At 45.2% G+C, this 19492-nt stretch overlaps 1 protein-coding gene across 1 annotated transcript in view; it reads left to right on the top strand.

Annotated features, from left to right (window-relative positions):
- Nucleotides 1-19492, top strand: part of cacnb1 (calcium channel, voltage-dependent, beta 1 subunit) — a 250177-nt gene that overhangs the window by 212249 nt on the left and 18436 nt on the right. The window contains exons 8-10 of the mRNA XM_078529351.1: nucleotides 2012-2092; nucleotides 2849-2907; nucleotides 5685-5794. Coding sequence (XP_078385477.1) covers nucleotides 2012-2092; nucleotides 2849-2907; nucleotides 5685-5794 — 250 coding nt within the window. The remainder of the gene's footprint in view (nucleotides 1-2011; nucleotides 2093-2848; nucleotides 2908-5684; nucleotides 5795-19492) is intronic.

The following is a 19492-nucleotide window of genomic DNA, read 5'->3' on the forward strand; positions in this document are numbered from 1 at the left end:
GGTTGGTGCTCATAATCTAAAGAGAGGAAGTTTGGCCAAGAATTAAATGAGGATAGGATCACATTCAGCTTGATGATTCCTTGCCAGCTGTGTAATCTGTCAAAAGATCCCAGCTCCTACGAAAAGATCAGTCTGTGCTTTTACCATGTGACAGAATGGTGTGCCCTTAAATTGGCATCCAATCAATCAGTGCTACAACTAGTCAACACCATTTTCAAATAGCTCAGGGTCAACTCCAATCCAATCTGAACACACATTTCTAAAGACTGGTTGCATGCCAAGGCAATTCCCATCTTGAGGGGTTTAATTTCCTCTAGTGGAATGCTGGTTAACATACCATAGGAAATTCTGGTCTTTGTTAGAATGGATTATGAAGAGACACTTACATGAAAATTGAGCCCTGAGGAAAGGAACTTTGTTTGGTTTTGGTCACTGTGCACCCACACACACACACAGCCCAGATAACTTCCATCATCAATTATTTTCAAGTGAAATGCAGTGAACCATATCCACTGGGGAAATTAAGAGGGCAGACTAGATTAAACCAACACAGAAACAGCAAATGCTGGAAAAACTCAGCAGGCCTAACAACATCTGTGGAGAGAAAAACAGAGTTAACGTTTCAAGTCTGTATAAGAGTCATATGAACACAAAATGTTAACTCTTTTTTTTCAGATTTCTACGTTGAAACGTATAAAGTTCTGACAGTTTCAGATTTCCAGCATCCGTAGTATTTTGCTTTTAATCAAATCTGCCAATTGTTTTCTACATTTGGCACCTTGTTCAGGCCAAATATTCAGTGCCTGAGCAAGTGGGAACATAGGAAATAGGAGCAGGAGTAGGCCATTCAGCCCTTCGAGCCTGCTCTGCCATTCAATATGATCATGGCTGATCCTCTATCTCAAAACCATACTCCTGCAATTTCCCCTTACCCCTTGATGCCTTTAGCCTAGAAATCTATCTATTTCCTTCTTGAATATATTCAGTGACTTGGCCTCCACAGCCTTCTGTGGTAGAGAATTCCACAGGTTCACCACCCTTTGAGTGAAGAAGTTTCTCCTCATCTCAGCCCTAAATGGTCTACCCCGTATCCTGAGACTGTGACCCCTTGTTCTAGACACCCCACCCCCACCCCCAGCCAGAGGAAACATCATCCCTGCGTCCAGTCTGTCCATCCCTGTCAGAACTTTACACGTTTCAACCGTAGAAATCACAGTTCAAAACAATTTATAGGACACTGTTTTACAGAAATATTTATAAAAATGTTGCTGATGTTTGAATTTTCTAATGAGCACGATTCATCAGTACTTGAGACGTGAGACAGTTTTTAAATAAGCAACGCATTTTAAAGCGGCACTGCCTTTTTGCGTTTGGCAGACACTCCGGCTGGAACGCTTCCCGTGTGAATGCTTCGTCATGGCTTTGCCTGTGCTCAGCGAAAGTGATGCACTGCTTGTCTGGGGCTTCTCGCTCGCTGGCGATGAAGACAGTGCCTCTTTAACATGTCAATTCTACCCTTAGAAATGTAAGGCCGCCATGCCTGCGGGTCCAGGTATGAACGCGGAGATTGTCCTCTTTAGAACAAAGGAAGCCCAGGAAAGATTTAATAGAGGTGCTTAAAATTATGAAGGGTTTTGTAGGGTTAGATAGGGAGAGACTGTTTCCAGCGGCAGGAGGGCCGTTAACCAGAGGCAACGATTTAAGATAGTTGACTAAACAGCCAGGGGGAAGATGAAGACACTTATTGCTCAACGAGTTGCTGTGACCTGGAACGCACTGCCTGAAAGGGCCATGGATGAAGATCCAATAGTAACTTTGAAAAGGAAATTGAATTGAAAACAAATAAATAAGTGCAGATGTATGGAATAAGAGCAAAAGAGTGTGACTAATTCAGAGAGCCAGCACAGACAGATGGGCCAAATGGCCTCCAACTGTGCTGTATGATTCTATGAATAATATGACCCTTATTTATTCTAATGCTTTATCTGGCTTCCTGTTTCCTCCTGGGCAGCAAGAGAATGTACCTCCCTATGATGTCGTGCCATCCATGAGACCAATCATTCTAGTGGGTCCGTCTCTGAAAGGTTATGAGGTAAGTCGCTGCTCTCCCACAGGGACCTGCTTCACAAAAATACAGTCACATTTACCGACTGATTGCTTCCGGCAGAGAGCTGCGTGTAGCCACTTAGTGTGAGGGCACACGGTGGCAGAGTGGAAAGTGTTCTTGCCCAGGAATCAGAACGTTGTGGGTTCATGTCTGACCCCTGAGACCTGAGTGCAAAGTTCAGGCTGACAATTCCAGTGCAGTGCTGAGAGAATGCTGTATTGTCAAGAGGTGTCTTTCAGCTGAGTTGCCTGTTCTCTCAGGTGAATCTCATAGATTCTGAAGCAGTGGAGTTGTACCCAGTGCCCTGACCAATACCTATTGCTTGATCAACATCATTAAAACTGACTGGTCATTTTTGCACTGCTGTTTGTGAAATCTTCCTGTGTACAATTTGGCTGCTGCATTTCCAACATTCCAATGGTGACTACACTTCAAAATTACATAATCGCTTGCGGTGTCCATAGTCATGAAAGGTTCTCTGTGTTTTTCTATCTGCCGTTTGCCCCCAACTCGTGACCAGTGAGAGTTTCCTGCCTTTAATTTTAGTGCACAGATAATCATGTAAGTCACAAATCGACTGCATTGAGCACTGGGCCTGCATCCCTAACATGCAAACTAGTCACGTGAAACTCTACCTGAGGAATGCTAGCTCAGTAAGTTCATGCAGCAGCTAAAACAGGAAGCTTACTTTCAATTGTGGCAAAACATAAATATTCTTCGCTTGTTTCTGTTTCTGTGTAGGTGACAGATATGATGCAGAAAGCTCTGTTTGACTTTTTGAAACATAAATTTGATGGAAGGTAAGGAGTAACAAAAGGTAACCTTTGCTCCTCACGGTTCACAGTAAAAAATATATACATAATGTATAGTGTGTGGGAATATGTTGGTTCACCTTGTGCATACTTTCCCCTGATGGATGACAAGGTTTAGTCTTATTGCCCAGTTTCAATCCTTGCGCTGCTTACGCTGAAGCAGTTCAGCTCAACTGGGATGAAACTAGGGGCATTCAAATCAGCCTCAGTGCCCAGGGATTAGCTTTCCTATGTCCTAGCTGCTATACCAGTGACTCTCCCACTTCCCACCGCCAGACATGAGCTGAGGACGGGATGCGATGTGATGCACCATGTGGTGGAGTAGCCTTTTACAGTTGATACATGAATAATGATCACCTGGATGGGATACTAGGCTGCGACTGGTGACCATAAACCCCACTTAGCAGGTGGAAGTGCATTCAGGGAGGGAAGGAAAGAGAAATTGATGGGAACAGCACCAATAGCAATAAACAAACAGGTAAACAGGAGATGCAAAAAGATGAGGATTCGTCATTTGATTGCTCTGAATGGGAGGCGGGGTGGAGGGGGTTAGGGTGAGACATGAATTGAATTCAACACCCCTGGCCGCCACCAAATGGGAGTCAAAGCAAAATTCTCCCAGTGAGAGTCCAGAGGACAGTGAAGAGTTAAACTCGGACTCTGTGAATGGGAGCCCTGGGGGATCCTGGGAATTGAACTTGGTGGAGGGGGGGGCCCCCTAACCAGGAGTGACCTGTACTTTGAATGGGCTTGGGGGTTGCGGGGTGGGGGGGTGGGGTTGCGGGGTGGGGAGGAGGTCTTTCCTCCAGAAAATAAGACTGAAGGGGTGAGGTGATGAAGGCTGTTAAGATAATGAAAGAGTTTGATAGGGTAGCATCAAGACCTAAACTAGGTCTAAGATAGAAGCTACACAGTAAGTGTAAGGTAGTCACTGATAAATGCAGTTGGGAATTTAAGAGAAAACCCTTGCTCAGAGAATGATTAGAATGTAGAACTCGCTACCACACGGAGTAGTTGAGGTGAATAGAATGGATGTATTTAATGGCAAGCTAGATATAGACATGATTTTATTGAAGGGCAGGGCAGGATTGAGGGGCTGCATGGCCTATTCCTGCTCCTTACTTCATATGATCTTATGAGGGAGAAAGGAATCGAAGGATATGTTCATAGAGTGAAATGAAGAGGGGTGGGAGGCTCATGTGGACCATAAACACCCGTTGAGCTGAATGAGTTCTGAATTGTACGCTCGTAGTAAAATGCACCAGACAAATTGTGGGGCACAGCCCCCTCCCAGTGGCTCAGTTACTGAGCTACTGCCTGGTGTGTAACTGCCTAACAGACAGCACGACCTCAAAGTTTAGTCGTGGATTATGCTGTGTTAGTTCATTTTCCATGGGAGAGGTTAGGAGAATGGGCAAAGAAGTGGCAGATGGAATACAACGCGGGGAAGTGTGAGGTCATGCACTTTGGTAGGAAGAATAGAGGCATAGACTATTTTCTAAATGGGGAGAGAATTCAGAAATCTGGAGTGCAAAGGGACTTGGGAGTCCTAGTCCAGGATTCTCTTAAGGTTAACTTGCAGGTTGAGTTGGTAGTTAGGAAGGCAAATGCAATGTTAGCATTTATTGCAAGAGGACTAGAATATAAAAGCAGGCATGTGCTGCTGAGGCTTTATAAGGCTCTGGTCAGACCACATTTAGAATATTGTGAGCAATTTTGGGCCCCGTATCTCAGGAAGGATGTTCTGGCCCTGGAGAGGGTCCAGAGGAGGTTCACGAGAAGGACCCCAGGAATGAAAGGCTTAACATATGAGGAACGTTTGAGGACCCTGGGTCTATACTCGATGGAGTTTAGAAGGATGAAGGGGGATCTGACTGAAACTTACAGAATACTGAAAGGCCTGGATAGAGTGGACGTGGGGAAGATGTTTCCATTAGTAGGAGAGACTAGGATCCGAGGGCACAGCCTCAGAGTAAAGGGAAGACCTTTTAGAACAGAGATGAGGAGAAACCTCTTTAGCCAGAGAGTGGTGAATCTATGGAATTCATTGCCACAGAAGGCTGTGGAGGCCAGGTCATTGAGTGTATTTAAGACCGAGATAGATAGGTTCTTGATTGGTAAGGGGATCAAAGGTTACAGGGAGAAGGCGGGAGAATGGGGTTGAGAAACTTATCAGCCATGATTGAATGGCGGGGCAGACTCGATGGGCTGATTGGCCTAATTTCTGCTCCTATGTCTTATGGTCTTATGGAGAAGGGGGAGGGCTGAAGGTATTGGTGTGAATCTCAGTGCCCTCCAGGTTAGGGAGAGGAAAGATCCTGCTCCTGATCACCTCTAATGGCACCTCTTGGAAAGTAAACATGTGGCAGTGTGTTAGCCCAAGGCAGAATCAGGCTTGATTGTTAATGCCCCTCTGACATTTGGCAATCTAGACTCTCACATGAAAAATGGCCACGTTGGTGATTTACCAGAGAGTGGCTGAAATTGTAGCCCAAGAGAATCAGCACCTTCAGAAGAGATGCAAAAAATAAAAATCAGGTGTTGTGACTTGGGAAAACGCGGCAAATCCTGTTTTTGCAGGAGAACAAAGCATTAATCCTATTTTGAATGTAGAGCAATCCATCAAAGGTACAACCCCTGAGACATGCATACTCTTATTGGTCAGCAAAACAGTGCAATAGTATGGTGCAGCCTCACAGGGAAATGCAGACAGTGCCAGAGCTCTTCGTGGGAAGGTTGTAAGTAACCCTGCTTTCTGTTGACAGAATATCAATCACACGAGTTACTGCTGACATCTCGCTTGCCAAGCGCTCAGTGCTGAACAACCCCAGTAAACACACAATTATTGAGCGCTCCAGCACCCGCTCCAGCCTGGGTGAGTAACTCTCTTAATTCGGCATCAGGTGGATTTGAGTCCTTAAAAAAAGAAAGAAAAAGCTGCAGTTTTCCACAGTATATTACATTTTAATCTTGTGTTAGCCTCTTTGCCTCTGCTGAACAGCTTCTCTAAATAAGATCGCAGCTTCTTCCCACTGGCAGAAGGATCGGGTAACCAGACGACACATTCGATAATTGGAAAAAGAGGCAGGGGGGGGAGATGAGAATTGCTTGTTCTGCCGTGGGTTGCGACCTGGATTTCGCTGCCTGAAAGGCTGGTGGAAGCAGATTCGGTGGTAACTTTCAAAAGGGAAATTGGATGACATACTTTAAAGTGAAAACTTTGCCGGGTTATGGGAAAAGAGTGGGGGAAGTGGGGCTAATCGGATAGCTCCTTCAAAGAACTGGCACGGATCTGATGGGCCAAATGGCAGCCTCCCATGATTCTAAGCCTAGATTGCACAGTCATTATATATGTACAATGTTTCTCCGAGTCACTATAATACAATTGCTATTGAAATGACCTAGTTTAATTCTGGAGCTTGCCTGTAGTTCCATTTTATGATCTTCATGTTTGACTGTTCTCCACAAGGCTGCCATCCAGTGTCCAGACTTCTCGCTACTGATGTGTTTTAAATAATGTTACAAATTGGCTACACAGATTTGTAAAACTGTGTCAATCTTCAATTAGGAGCCTCAATATGTGAAAACATATCGCAATCGCGCCAACTACGGGTTAAAGGATTGAGAAATGACTTCACTTTCAGTGTGGAGTTGGATTGAACAATGCAGCTGACTGTGGCTGTGCCCCATACCTGTGGTGCAGGATTCTCTCTGTCACTGACAGTGTGACTTATTCTCTTAACTTGAACACAAGAAAGAAACAGCGGCAAATTCCCTTTCTGCTGATGAAGAATGTCGGGTAGCTGAGTAGACAGCACCACTTAAAGCCAGGAGGTAGTATTACAGGCTTTTCTGTCACTGACAATATAGCCAAGAGCTCCCAAAGGCAAGATGCAATGACATAACCTTAAAGATAAGTCAAATGAAGCTTGAAACAGTGACAGTCATAGCTTTCAGATTATAAACATAACATTCATTCTTTATTTCTTGACCCAGCTTTTTAAATAATTGCACCTGGGGCACATGCTCATCTCAGTGTGTACGCCAGGCAGACACGGGTGACTGATCAAGGCAGGAAATTAGTGAGTCAAATATGATTGGCATCTTTAAATGATTAAGCGTTTAGGCTACTGTGAGAGATTTCCTATTCTGCAAACTAATAGTTGGGTCACATCGGCTAAGCAAAACTAGAAAACCATTTAAACTGGAGGGGAAGTCTGGGAGAATAATTTATTTGCATGAAGTGCTTTCCTTCTGCTCCCTTCAGCCCCGTTGTCCATTTAAGAATTTTTTTTAAAACTTCAACTTTTTTTAGATTTGCTACCTAGAGTTTCCAGGCAGCTCTGGTGATCTTACTGAGAGGGAGGAGCCTTTAGACTCCGCCAGACTCTGTTGATTGCTTCTGGGGGCACATATTCAAACCACCCTCGGTTTACTCCAAACTAGTACACCCTGCATAGGGACACAATCGTCTCAGCGCGCGGTTTACTAAAAAAATTAAGGTGTTGTAGAAATACGCTCTGGGAGGCTTCTTAGCCAAACAAAATGAACTTTATTTACACAAGAGTTTCCGTGGCTGCTTATATCCAGCCAGCCCCTCATACAGCCACTTTTCCCTAAGGAACCCCTCCTTAGAATTTATTCCCCCTGCTCTAGCCACACATTGGTTGAACAAATCATGTGACCCCTACTCAATTGAACTGGTCTTAAAGTGACAGTCATCACAGGTATATTCTTAAGTAGAGTACTAAAGTACTAAAAGAGTACTTTTACTTCCACCTTATGGGCAACATTTTCCCCCCATCGGGGTGGGTGGGGGGGGGTGTGCGGGAGCAGGCGTGGGCGGTTTCCCGATCGGCGCCTCCATTTGGGGACACGCTGCCATTTTATGTGGGTGGGCCAATTAAGGCCCACCCAGCATGACGTCCACTCGGAAGCGCTGTGCGCTCCCTGTGGTGGTGGGGGGGGGGGATTCCCTGAGTCGGGACTGCGCTCTTTCGCACGTGCGCGTGAAAGAGAACGCAGATCTCCCTGAGGCTAAGTGCTGCCTCAGGGGGGATGGGCTTTAACGTGAAAATCAGTTTGAAGAAGAATAGAAAAAAATTTTACTGATGCGTCCCCTCATGTGACGTGTCCGTAACTTTTATTTTAAAATATCCCGAAATTTTTAAATCCCTCGTGAAACCTCATCCCGCCCGTGGATGAGGTTTCACGTTTTCTCTGAAGACCATCTGGGGCTCCCGGCCTGCCCGCCAACCTTAAGGTTGGACGGACTGGTCCATTAATTGGCTTAATTAGTTGACGGTTTGGCGTGCGCGCAGCCAACTCAGCCACGCGCCCACCGAACTGAAAATCTAAATGAGGCGGGGTGATATCAGGACACACGCCCGATGTCACCCCGCGTCCTTTTACCCCTCGGTGAGCAAGCCCCAACCCCCCCGCTCGCTGATTGGAAGATGCAGCCGTGTGCGTAATAATTACTGAGTTACCAATAATTATTAGATCAATTGATCTGCATTAAAGGTTTTGCTTCCATCATGTTCCAGCCACATTTCAACCGTTACACTTCAGAGTTGCAGAAGGTTTTTTTTAAAAAGGGACTTAGATAGGCATTAATTTAAGCAAGTTTCTTGTGAACTTCAGCCTGAACTTTACAAGAACTTGTCAACCTGTAAATTTCCCTCCTTAGAAGCATTTGGCTTTAGGATGTGCCTGTTTGCAGCGATTAGGATTTGTGAAGAAGAAACAGGTCAGTTGTTAAACACAACTGGCTGAAAGGTTAAAAAAAAGGAAACTTGTTAGACGAGTAAAGTTGTGATAGGGGGATGTGGTTAATGAGATGTGGCGGGGGGGGGGGTCACATGTGGGATGACTATTGCTTTTGATTTAGACCAAAGCTTCCGATCCACAATGCAAATTCAACCAACATTAAAAATATGACCTGGTCATTATCACATTATTTGTGGGAGCTTGCTGTATGCAAATTGGCTGCTGTGTTGGCTAAATTGCAACGGTAACTGCACTTCATAAGTACCAAACTGGCTGTGAAACACCATGAAAAACGCTATAGAAATGCAAGTCTGTCTTTCTTCATATTGGTCGAACGACACCAAACTAGAAGAAACAGTTAATGTAGAGGAAGCAACTTGGAGATTACAAAATGAGTTGAACATCTACGTGGAAGTGGATGGAAGAATGGTGGATGAAGTTATTGTCCTTAGGAAGAAAATCTCAATGAGGGCATATTCCATGAGTGGTGTTAAAATAGCTCGGAATTAAGTTAACAGAAATCTCGAGGTCTTCGTAGACTTGATACTCTTTTTGTTCTATTGCTGCAGCGCATGAATTAACAAATCAATGGAATGCTGCACCATGTGGTCAGTACTGTAGAGTACAAGTCAGGGGAACCCATGCTTAAACCATAGTGTGACTATAACATCCATTCAGATCAGCAAAACATAGAAGAAACATTCAAGTAGGAGATAGTGTAGAGAAAAGCCACATGACAGATTCCTAATGTTAAAGGTTTTGAAGAAGATTTGGAGAAACTTGGTCTTTTGGTGTCCCAGATTTATCTTGTCCATTTACTCATTCCTTTCATACATTTCCTTGGCTGTCTGTGATAGAGAGATCACTTGTCTACATAGTCTACATTGTCATATGATAACCTGTTGCTAACCCAAAAGAGAACAAAGACTTAAATTTACAGCATGGAGATCCCAATACCCAAGCCAGCTCCTAGAGTTGGCCACTAGAGACAGGATTCATATTGTTCCAGCTGCTACTTGTAATGAATGTTTTTTTTCCCCTTCATTCTCTCATTCGCCGATGTGATGGCCCTAAGTGAGTTTCATGAGGAACGGCATCTGACTTGATGGGGATCTTATCTCATTTGTCAATCACCTCTCAAGAACTTGACCAAGACATTATGTTGCTTTCCTTCACTTCCTGTTGCTATTTCATCACCTCCACATCATGTAATACAACAATCTCTAAATCTCAAAGAAAATTGAACGTTAAAATTGAAACCAAAAGGTGCACCCATGCTATTTAACAGCTACATATATATATAGGGCACATTCCATATCATTGATCTTAGACCCTTTCTCCTTCCTACGCTGAACTAGCAGGGGTGTGGGCAGTTAGTATATAACTTTATGGGAGAGAGTAACATGATTTCAAGTGGAGGAGGAGAACACCAAGTGTTTGGCCGAGAGATTTTCTGACATTCGGCAGCTATGAAACATGAAGTCTTTGTGCACTGCTCGTCCGAGCTTATTTTCTGCTTCTGTGATTTTTTTTTTATCGGTGGGCTAACCATGGAAAGGGGGATGTTAGCTTTGGGAATGGGAATATGCACACCTCAGACACCTCAGTTGGGGTGTTAACTCTACTAGTCCTTACAACTACCCATTCCCCACCCATATCCTGTCCTCCGACAACGCATACCAGCTATTCAGACACACACTGCCAACAATTTTCTGGCCAGAATGGGAATTCAGATATGTGGCCGGTTAGTTCACCTGCAGCCCCAAAGTAGAGGATTACCCTATACACATAGGGTGGTTCTTTCAAAGTGGCAGCACAAGCAGCAGGATGGGCCAAATAGCCTGTTTCCATTGCTGTATCATTCTATGATTCTATATTTTTTTTCAGTTTTCAAAATGATGATCTATAAAGTGACATGCATTTGGAAAGTAATGCTAATGACAAAAAAATCTCAGGTAAAAAATTAAAATGCAAAATACATCTCAATAAAATTTTAGTTTCACCATTCAACAGCAACAATAGCACCTTTAATATAATAAAATGTCCCAATGCACTTCACAAAGCCATTATCAAACAAATTTGATACCGAGTCACGTTAGGAAATACTAAGGCAGGTAACCAAAAGCTCGGTCAAAGAGGTAAGTTTTAAGAAGTATCCTAAAGGAGGAAGGGGGAGGTGGAGAGGTTTAGAGAGGGAATTTCAGAGCTTAGGGGCTTGGCACCTGTAGGCATGGCTGTCAATGATGGAATGATTAAAATCAGGGATGCTCATGATGCCAGAATTAGAGGAGTGCAGATCTCAGAGGGTTTTGTGGCTGGAAGAGTTTAGAGATAGGGGCAAGGCCAGAGAGGAATTTGAAAACAAGGGCGGGAATTTTAAGATTGAGGTGTTGCGTAACTGGCGGTGATTTGTGAATGGTTCTTGGCGCAAGATAGCACATGGACAGCAGAGTTTTGAGATGACCTCACATTTACAGAGGGTAGAATGTGGGAGGCCGACCAGGAGTGTGTTGGAGTAGTCTGTTATAACTCGATGTTCATTCATTGTGCAAAGGAGGAATCTGGAGCCAGCCTTTCCTTAACATAGGTTTATTCACATAACCCAGAGAACATAGGAACAGACTCTCTTTTCCTTGCCCTCACACAGGAAACCGGTTCTTATATGTACTTAAGAATAATGCCCTAACCTTTCCCCAGTTAGTGACAGCTCCTCTTATTTACAAGTAGAGCACGCACTTCATTGTGACAGGATTGCAATATTAACATGGCCAAGTCTAAAGATGAGAGGTATGCATGAGGGTTTCAGGTGGAGATCAACTGAGGCAGGGGTAGAGTTGGTTGATGTAATGGAGGTGGAAATGGGTGGTCCTAGTGATGGCACGGATATGTGGTTGGAAGCTCATCTTGTATTAAATTTAACACCAAGGTTGCAAAGTCTGATTCAGTCTCAGACAGTTGCCAGGGAGAGAGAAAGAATCTGCCTAGAGAACAGAATTTGTGGTGGGAACCAAAGACAGTGGCCAGATTTTCCATTCCTGCCCATGGAGGGAATTGCTGTGGGTGGGACTGGAAAATTTGGAGAGCAGCCAAAAGTCCATTGACTTTGGGCGGGAAATCTCACCTAATGGCTTTGGTCTTCCCAAAATTTAATTCAACGCAGATAACAAAGGCTGAGATTGTCACAAGCAATTTTGTGTCTAATATCTGTTGCTGGTAATTCAAGGTTACTCTTACACCATAAAAATAATTAAACAATGTAAATAAAATGGCAACTTAAAACAGTGTTAAAACAAATTTGTATATTCTGATAGTTCATATTATTTGACTTCAAATTAAGAGCCAAAGACTGCTTAAAAATGGAAAATGTTGGAAATACACAACAGGTCTGAGGTTTAACCTAGGAGTCATCGCTGCTGTAGATTTCTAATCACAGTGGAAAAAATTGAGGCCTTTGTATTTTATTCCATGGTCATAATAAAACTAATTCAGCAATTCTGATAATTAACAGGTAATATTCATTAATCTACCCTAATATACTGATAAATCCTAATCTGAATTTTAATAAATATTGCTGTGTAGCATGCTTTGAACTTTAATTAAACTGACTGCCTTGGATTTTTCTCTCTCATTCTCTCACTCCATCACTACTCTCCTTCTTCCTCAGATGTTCTGGGTATGTATATATTACCATAACATGTAACCCACTCCATTATCCTGTGTCTTGTCTGTGTGGTTGCGTGTGACGTGCGTGTGCCTCCAGTTGCTTTTCATCCCTTGCACTGGGTCCTGACTTAGGGCTATGGAAAGTAGCACTCTTCTGGGATCTCAATTCGATTCAGAACCTGGCTCCCCCTTGTCGATTTATCCTTTGGAATGTGAACGAGAAAACGATGCCAGAAGCATAGATGGTCTGAGTCAAACTCTTCATGCATGTACTTTTGCTTTCAGTTGAAGCACAGCCTTGGATGTCAAGGGCAGCATAAGCAGTAGGACAGCCAGTGCCAGAGCTTACAGGCGGGGTATTAAAGATGCTCGGGCCACTCTCCAGAGCTGTAGGGCAATCATGAGTGTCGCAGAAAAGGAACAAAAAATAGAAGCCAGAAATCCCATCTGCCCCATCAACTTTCTGTCAGGCTACCTTGAAAAGCTTACATAGTCTTGCCTCTTGGTTGCCAGTTTCTGCTTGTGTTTAGGATGTGCGACACCGCTGATACCAGGAGTTTCACTTAAATTGATCATTTTGGGGCATTGCCGATGGTTGGCGTAGTACTGAGCCATGTAAACCTGGAAGGTCCCAATTTGGATCCACGACCTGCATTGAGTTAACTGACCTCCACTGGGGGTGTGTTAGGGACGCGTGATTGGCATTGACATTCATGAGTTAGAGAGAGAAACGGTGACACCTTTTATACATTAAAAAATCCAAATTAAAATTCAGGTTGCTCTGATATTATAACTTGCTTTAAAAAGATTAAATCTGTGCCATCGGTACACAGGTCCTATTTTATGTGATTGATGGTTTAAGTTGATTAAACTTATTTCAAAAATATTTTTTTGTACAGGCAGTGGAGAGCTCTGCTGAGACCCTGTTCCCAACCCCATCTAGTGCACAGTAGAAATTGGGAGATAATTGAGAGTTCCCAAATGTTGACCTTGCACATATAGCAGAATAAAACACTAAGCATGGGAATAGTGGCAAGTACCATATAAATGCCATAAATTGATGGAATATTTTTTAAGGTTGGAGGAGGTCAGTGTTAGCTGGCTGTGCAATGAGTTGACATCTCGAACAAGGCTTTGTACTAAAAACACTTGACAGATAACCTCAAACGTACGTAACAGGAGTGAATAATAGGCGGGCCACTGTGTATCTTTATCTAATGATAAATTAGTTTAGTCCAGCCAACTCCGGCTGTGTCCCGAGCTCACTAGTGGCTTCTCTGCTATTTCCAAGAGTGGCAGTATTTCACAATGAGGCACCAAAAACACTTTGTCACCTCCCTGCAAAGGGCAGGATGCAGATTAATCAGGGGAGGGGTGGCGGCGCTAGTTGGTAAATACATACTTCACAAGGGCTATGTCCAATGACTGTTCTGTGGGCTGAAGTATCTGATCTTAGTAACAGGAAAGTAGTTGTACTCTAACATTGGCTTCAGCACCCTTGGTGTTGGGAAGCGAAAATTCAAGTAACTTGTCATGTGCGGTCGCTATCCAATTATCTTGCTAGACACTGAGTGAGGACAGGACTGGATTGGCTCTGCTGCCTTCCATAGTCAGATAGTTGACTAATTCTCTACTCTCTAATCTAAACTCACGCATGAAAAATGACCACAAGAGGGTGCTGGTATCTGTGGAACTGTAATCCATTTTTTATTCTTTCATCGGATGTGGATGTCACAAAAGGCAATTTGCTTTTTATCTCCAATTGCTCAGCCATTTCAGAGCCAAAAACCTTACCATGGATCTGGAAATGCAGATTGCCTCCCCCTAAAGGCTAGGCGGGTTTTTACAATGATTGATGATAGTAATGGTGACTGTGAAACTAAATTACTGAAGCTCGCTTGAATTTTAAACTCCACCAGATACAACGGTGGGATTTGAACCCATTAGCCTGGACCTCTGAAATTAGTGACATTACCACTACACCACCATACAGATACAATCCAACATGACTAAATGCCCTTCGGAGAGCCGGGAATAAAATCTTGGAGAAATCACAGATCATAAACAGCAATGGATAAATAGCGATGCAGTCCTTGTAAGAACACAGAAGTCATTGCATTTGAAACTCAAATGTTGATCTGGTAACTCAGAAATTTAAATGGAGTTGATATGACACAGCAGATATTCAAGTAGCTTCATTTCACAGGGAGTAGGGATTGGTGCATGATCTCCAACTCTTCCTCTCAAACCCAGCAATTTAGTGATTAGAATAAGGGGTGAGTTTAGGCATCGTTGCAATGTTTGAGACTGAGAGTACCTTCACCACCCCTTGACCTTTCTGCATTGTTTGTCTGAAGTTTTATTCCTCGGTTGTGGGATGCGTGTAGCTGCCTTGCTGCCAATGTAGGTTGCCTGCTACAGCATCAGAGTAAGCACTGCTGTATGCAATCTGCTACATGGATGGGCCATTAGTACACAGCACACTGGCAGTGTGCTGTAAATCAAAATGCAGAAGGTATGGTGTAAAGCAGCAGTTAATACACTGCTATCCAGCATTTTCTTTCTTTATTCTTTCATGGCATGTGGGTGTTGCTGGCAAGGCCCAGCATTTGTTGCCCATCTCTAATTGCCCTTGAACTGAGTGGCTGCCTAGGCCATTTCAGAGGGAAGTAGTTAATAGTCAACCATATTGCTGTGGATCTGGAGTCGCATGTAGGCCAGACTAAAGAAGGACGGCAGATTCCCTCCCCTATAGAGCATTATTGAACCAGATGGGATTTTACAACAATCAATGGTAGTTGGCATGGTCACCATTACTGAGAGCAGCTTTCTTTAAATATTGTATTCCCGATTTATGAATTGAATTTAAATTTGAACCCATGTCCCCAGAGCATTAGCCTGGGCCTCTGGATTACTAGTCCAGTGACATTACCGCTATGTCACCATTTCCCCGCCCACCCCCCCACCCCCACCAAATGCATGCATGCAGCAAGTCCACGATCCAGCATGCAGACAGTGCATTACTAATTAATTACTAACCCACACAAAAAGAACATGTACAACTATCTCATTCATATGTGGAGAATTGATTACTACCTTGCATGTAGAAAATGCATTGTTTTCCAGCATACAGGAAATGCATTACCAGCAGACATGCAGAAAAAGCCATGCAGGCGTTACCATCAGGGATGCAGAAAATGCATTACTGTCAGGCATACAGAAGATGGCATGCAGAAATGCATTATCATCAGGCATGTAGGAAATGCATTACTACCAGGCATGCAGGAAACACCATGCAAGAAATGTGATGTAATCTGGCATGCAAAAATATGTTACAGTTCACATAAATGTCCGAAAACATCCCACACTGAATGCAGAGACCAAGAATTGTTTGGTTGCATAAATAAAATGTTTAAATTGCAGAAATCAAAACAGGTACTGTATATTCATTTAATGCCAACCCGTCTAATGTCCTGTTATTTCAGAAGCTGTATTTTAAATGTTATTGTATCTGCATTGTTAAGTTATGACAGGCCCAGTGTTAATTATGTTATCTACTGAAGACTCACTATCTTGTGTTGGCATTAAAGGCACTGCAATTTAACTCAGTCCCCCTGCTAAATGGATGGAAATTCAAGGGGCATCTAAATTGGATTGCTCCCAAAACAGTGCAGGGACCATCTAACCCACACTCATTGATTGAACTGCAGCCACCTCAGCAGCTTCATGCTGCCTGCACACTATAATGATTTCTCAATGCAGTCGCTGCTAAACATGGTAACCATTGGCTGCACACAACAGCAGGGGACTCAAAATCAGAACTTCCTAGCACCACTGAAAGGGGAGGTGCATTGTAGCTGAGGCAGGGTGCTGGGAGTCGGGTAGGAAATTAATTTGCGCTGGCAAACTATGAGGGAATGATACAACATGGGAAAGAGCGAACTCTATGGTTTTCGAACACTGCACTCAAGGTTTTGTTGGAGGAGGTGGAGAGGTGTCTTGCATTCACAGGAGGCCTTCTGAACACACCATCTAAAGGCAGTGGGAGCAGATAGACTTGGAGGTCAGTGCCGGGAACCGAGCTTTGTTGATCTAGATGCAGTGCTGCAAGAAATTCATGTTCTTACAAATGGTAAAGGTCAGTGACTGCATCTTCAAGTGCCATATCCTAACTAACTGCACCACTAGCTTCAGCCACTGCTCAATTCATATCACCCCCAACCCTTCATCTACCAACACTGTATATCAATCAGGACTCGTATCTAACATTCATATCCTCCACCTCATACTCTCACACACTTAACATTACTGTAAGCCTCACACCCCCATCTCACAGCTTGCGCACGCTGCCAGCTATTCAACCATGACAACCACATCACCCAAACAGATTGCACAACATTCACTAACATGCTTCCCTCTCTCTTGCAGAGCAAGGTGAGTGCATAATTGGAGGCAGCAGGCGGGGATCAGGCATGCCTGCATGTCCTAACCCCATACAGGAGACAGTGCTGGCCATTATTGGGACACCCATTGCTGAGGCTGTGGCCTTTGATGGGTCTGAAACCACAGAAGGTGACTGTATCCGTATACATACTCCTGCTTCTCACATCCGCTTCCGCCATCCCACAATTGCTTTTGATTTACAATCCGTGAATGATGTAAGCATGCACTCGTTATTTGTCACTCGCTCCCCTCACCACAGCCTTACCCTTTGTGCCTTTTTCTTTCAAATACCCAAGGCAGGCAGTGGAGGAAGAGCTAGAAGAATTATGATGATGCCACAGCCCCATCACTTGATTTCACACTCGCGATGACCACAGGCTTGGATACTAACACTGCCTGTATCTTAGGGAACAGATTAGGGACAGAATCTGCAAATGGTGAGATACTGGGCATGAGTGTACTGCAACCATCACAGGGGGCAAGGTGCCAGCTCGCCAGAGGGTGAGGCCACACAGACTCAGCTGACAAAGATTTCAGCGGTACAGCCGACAGAGGAATGCTGATGATAATGCCCAAAGACCTGCTTGGTACATTGGGGAAACCTGCCAGAAAGTTTTGACGTCTAGGGGCCTGGAGGAGCGCAGCGCCAACTTGGCATTGTGCAGAGTTTGAATCCCACCCTTCCCAGCGTGGAAGAGGTGGCCAAATGCATTCATGCACCTGACCCAATCATTGGCACAGCTTCTGATCAGCTGATGGGGCAGCTTCCATTGTGGCACAAGCAGAAACCCCCCAGCGTCTGAGTGTGACGGTGGAGGCTCAGCTCGCAGCCGGGCAAGCTCATCCTGCTGCCGTCATGACTGTACATTACACTGTACAGAGCAGCTCGGAGGCTGTCACAGAAATCCACCGACCTGCCCTCTCACAGGTTACTACAATTGCTGAGACACACCCTGGGGGAGTGACAGTGGTTCCATGGAGCACAAACCTGCTGTCCTCGCTCAGGAAGACAGGATTCAGTCTTGCACCCCTGCCACTCTGCTAGTGCCTATGTGGGGGCTGTCAACCTGCCCGCCCTGCGGTGGTGCTGCCTGCGGTGGTGCTGCCTGCGGTGGTGCTGCCTGCAGCCTGCAGTGGTGCAGCCTACAGTGGTGCTGCCTGCAGCTTGCGGTGGTGCTGCCTGCAGCCTGCGGTGGTGCTGCCTGCAGCCTGCGGTGGTGCAGCCTGCGGTGGTGCTGCCTGCAGCCTGCGGTGGTGCTGCCTGCGGTGGTGCAGCCTGCAGCCTGCGGTGGTGCTGCCTGCAGCCTGCGGTGGTGCTGCCTGTGGTGGTGCTGCCTGCGGTGGTGCAGCCTGCAGCCTGCGGTGGTGCTGCCTGCAGCCTGCGGTGGTGCTGCCTGCGGTGGTGCAGCCTGCAGCCTGCGGTGGTGCTGCCTGCAGCCTGCGGTGGTGCTGCCTGCAGCCTGCGGTGGTGCAGCCTGCAGCCTGCGGTGGTGCTGCCTGCAGCCTGCGGTGGTGCAGCCTGCAGCCTGCGGTGGTGCAGCCTGCGGTGGTGCTGCCTGCAGCTGAACCTCTTGGCCTAGAATTGCTTGAAGTCATCCTCCAAAACCATCTGCAGTGTCGCCCACTGAAAATCAGTAACTTTTCAACAGCCAGGCTGTAGCCACTGGGGTAGCACTGAGGAGGAACATTGGCAGAGACAAAAGCACATGGAAGACAGGCACTAGGGAATGTGCAAGGGTGATTAATTTATGTTAGTATCTAATATGGCATGATTTAATTTAGATTTTGTTAATTAATTCATGGGATGTGGGCTTCGCTGACTGGTCCAGCATTTATTGCCCATCCCCAATTGCCCTTGAGAAGGTGGTGGTGAGCAGCCTTCTTGAACCGCTGCAGTCCATGTGGTGGAGGTGCACACACTGTGCTGTCAGGGAGGGAGTTCCAGGATTTTGACCCAGCGACAGTGAAGGAACGGCGATATATTTCCAAGTCAGGATAACGAACGGCTAGGAGGGGAACTTCCAGATGGTGGTGTTCCCATCTATCTGCTGCCCTTGTCCTTCTAGATGGTAGCGGTCATGGGTTTGGAAGGTGCTGTCAAAGGAACCTTGGTGAATTCCTGCAGTGCATCTTATAGATGGTACACACTGCTGCTACTGTGCATCGGTGGTGGAGGGAGTGAATGTTTGTGGATGGGATGCCAATCAAGCGGGGCTGCTTTGTCCTGGATGGTGTCAAGCTTCTTGAGTGTTGTTGGAGTTGCACTCATCCAGGCAAGTGGGGAGTATCCCATCACACTCCAGACTTGTGCCTTGTAGATGGTGGACAGGAGGTGTGGAAAGTGTGCATGTGTATGGTGGTGGTGGTAATTTAGCAGCTCACTCAAAGAGTCCAAGTTGCTGTGGCAACATACACTTTTGAATGCATTTTGTAGCCTGGAGGTATGGATAGTGATGGTAGAGGGTCCAACATTGGTTCCATCACATGGCTGACCAGGAAGCTCTCCCACTCCTACCACCTGCCATTGGCATGTGTTGTAAGGATTTACTGGTTAATACTCAACCTGTTCGGCTGCGTTATAAACGCACATCCCTTGGCCATCAAGTCCTGGAATGGGACTTGAACCCAGAACTCCTGCCTCAGAGGCAGGGACACTACCCACCGCAGCATAAGACCTCCTCATGTGCACGTTTGGATA

This window comes from Cetorhinus maximus, chromosome 25 (genome assembly GCF_964194155.1).
Source record: "Cetorhinus maximus chromosome 25, sCetMax3.hap1.1, whole genome shotgun sequence".
In the NCBI taxonomy this organism is placed as follows: Eukaryota; Metazoa; Chordata; class Chondrichthyes; order Lamniformes; family Cetorhinidae; genus Cetorhinus; species Cetorhinus maximus.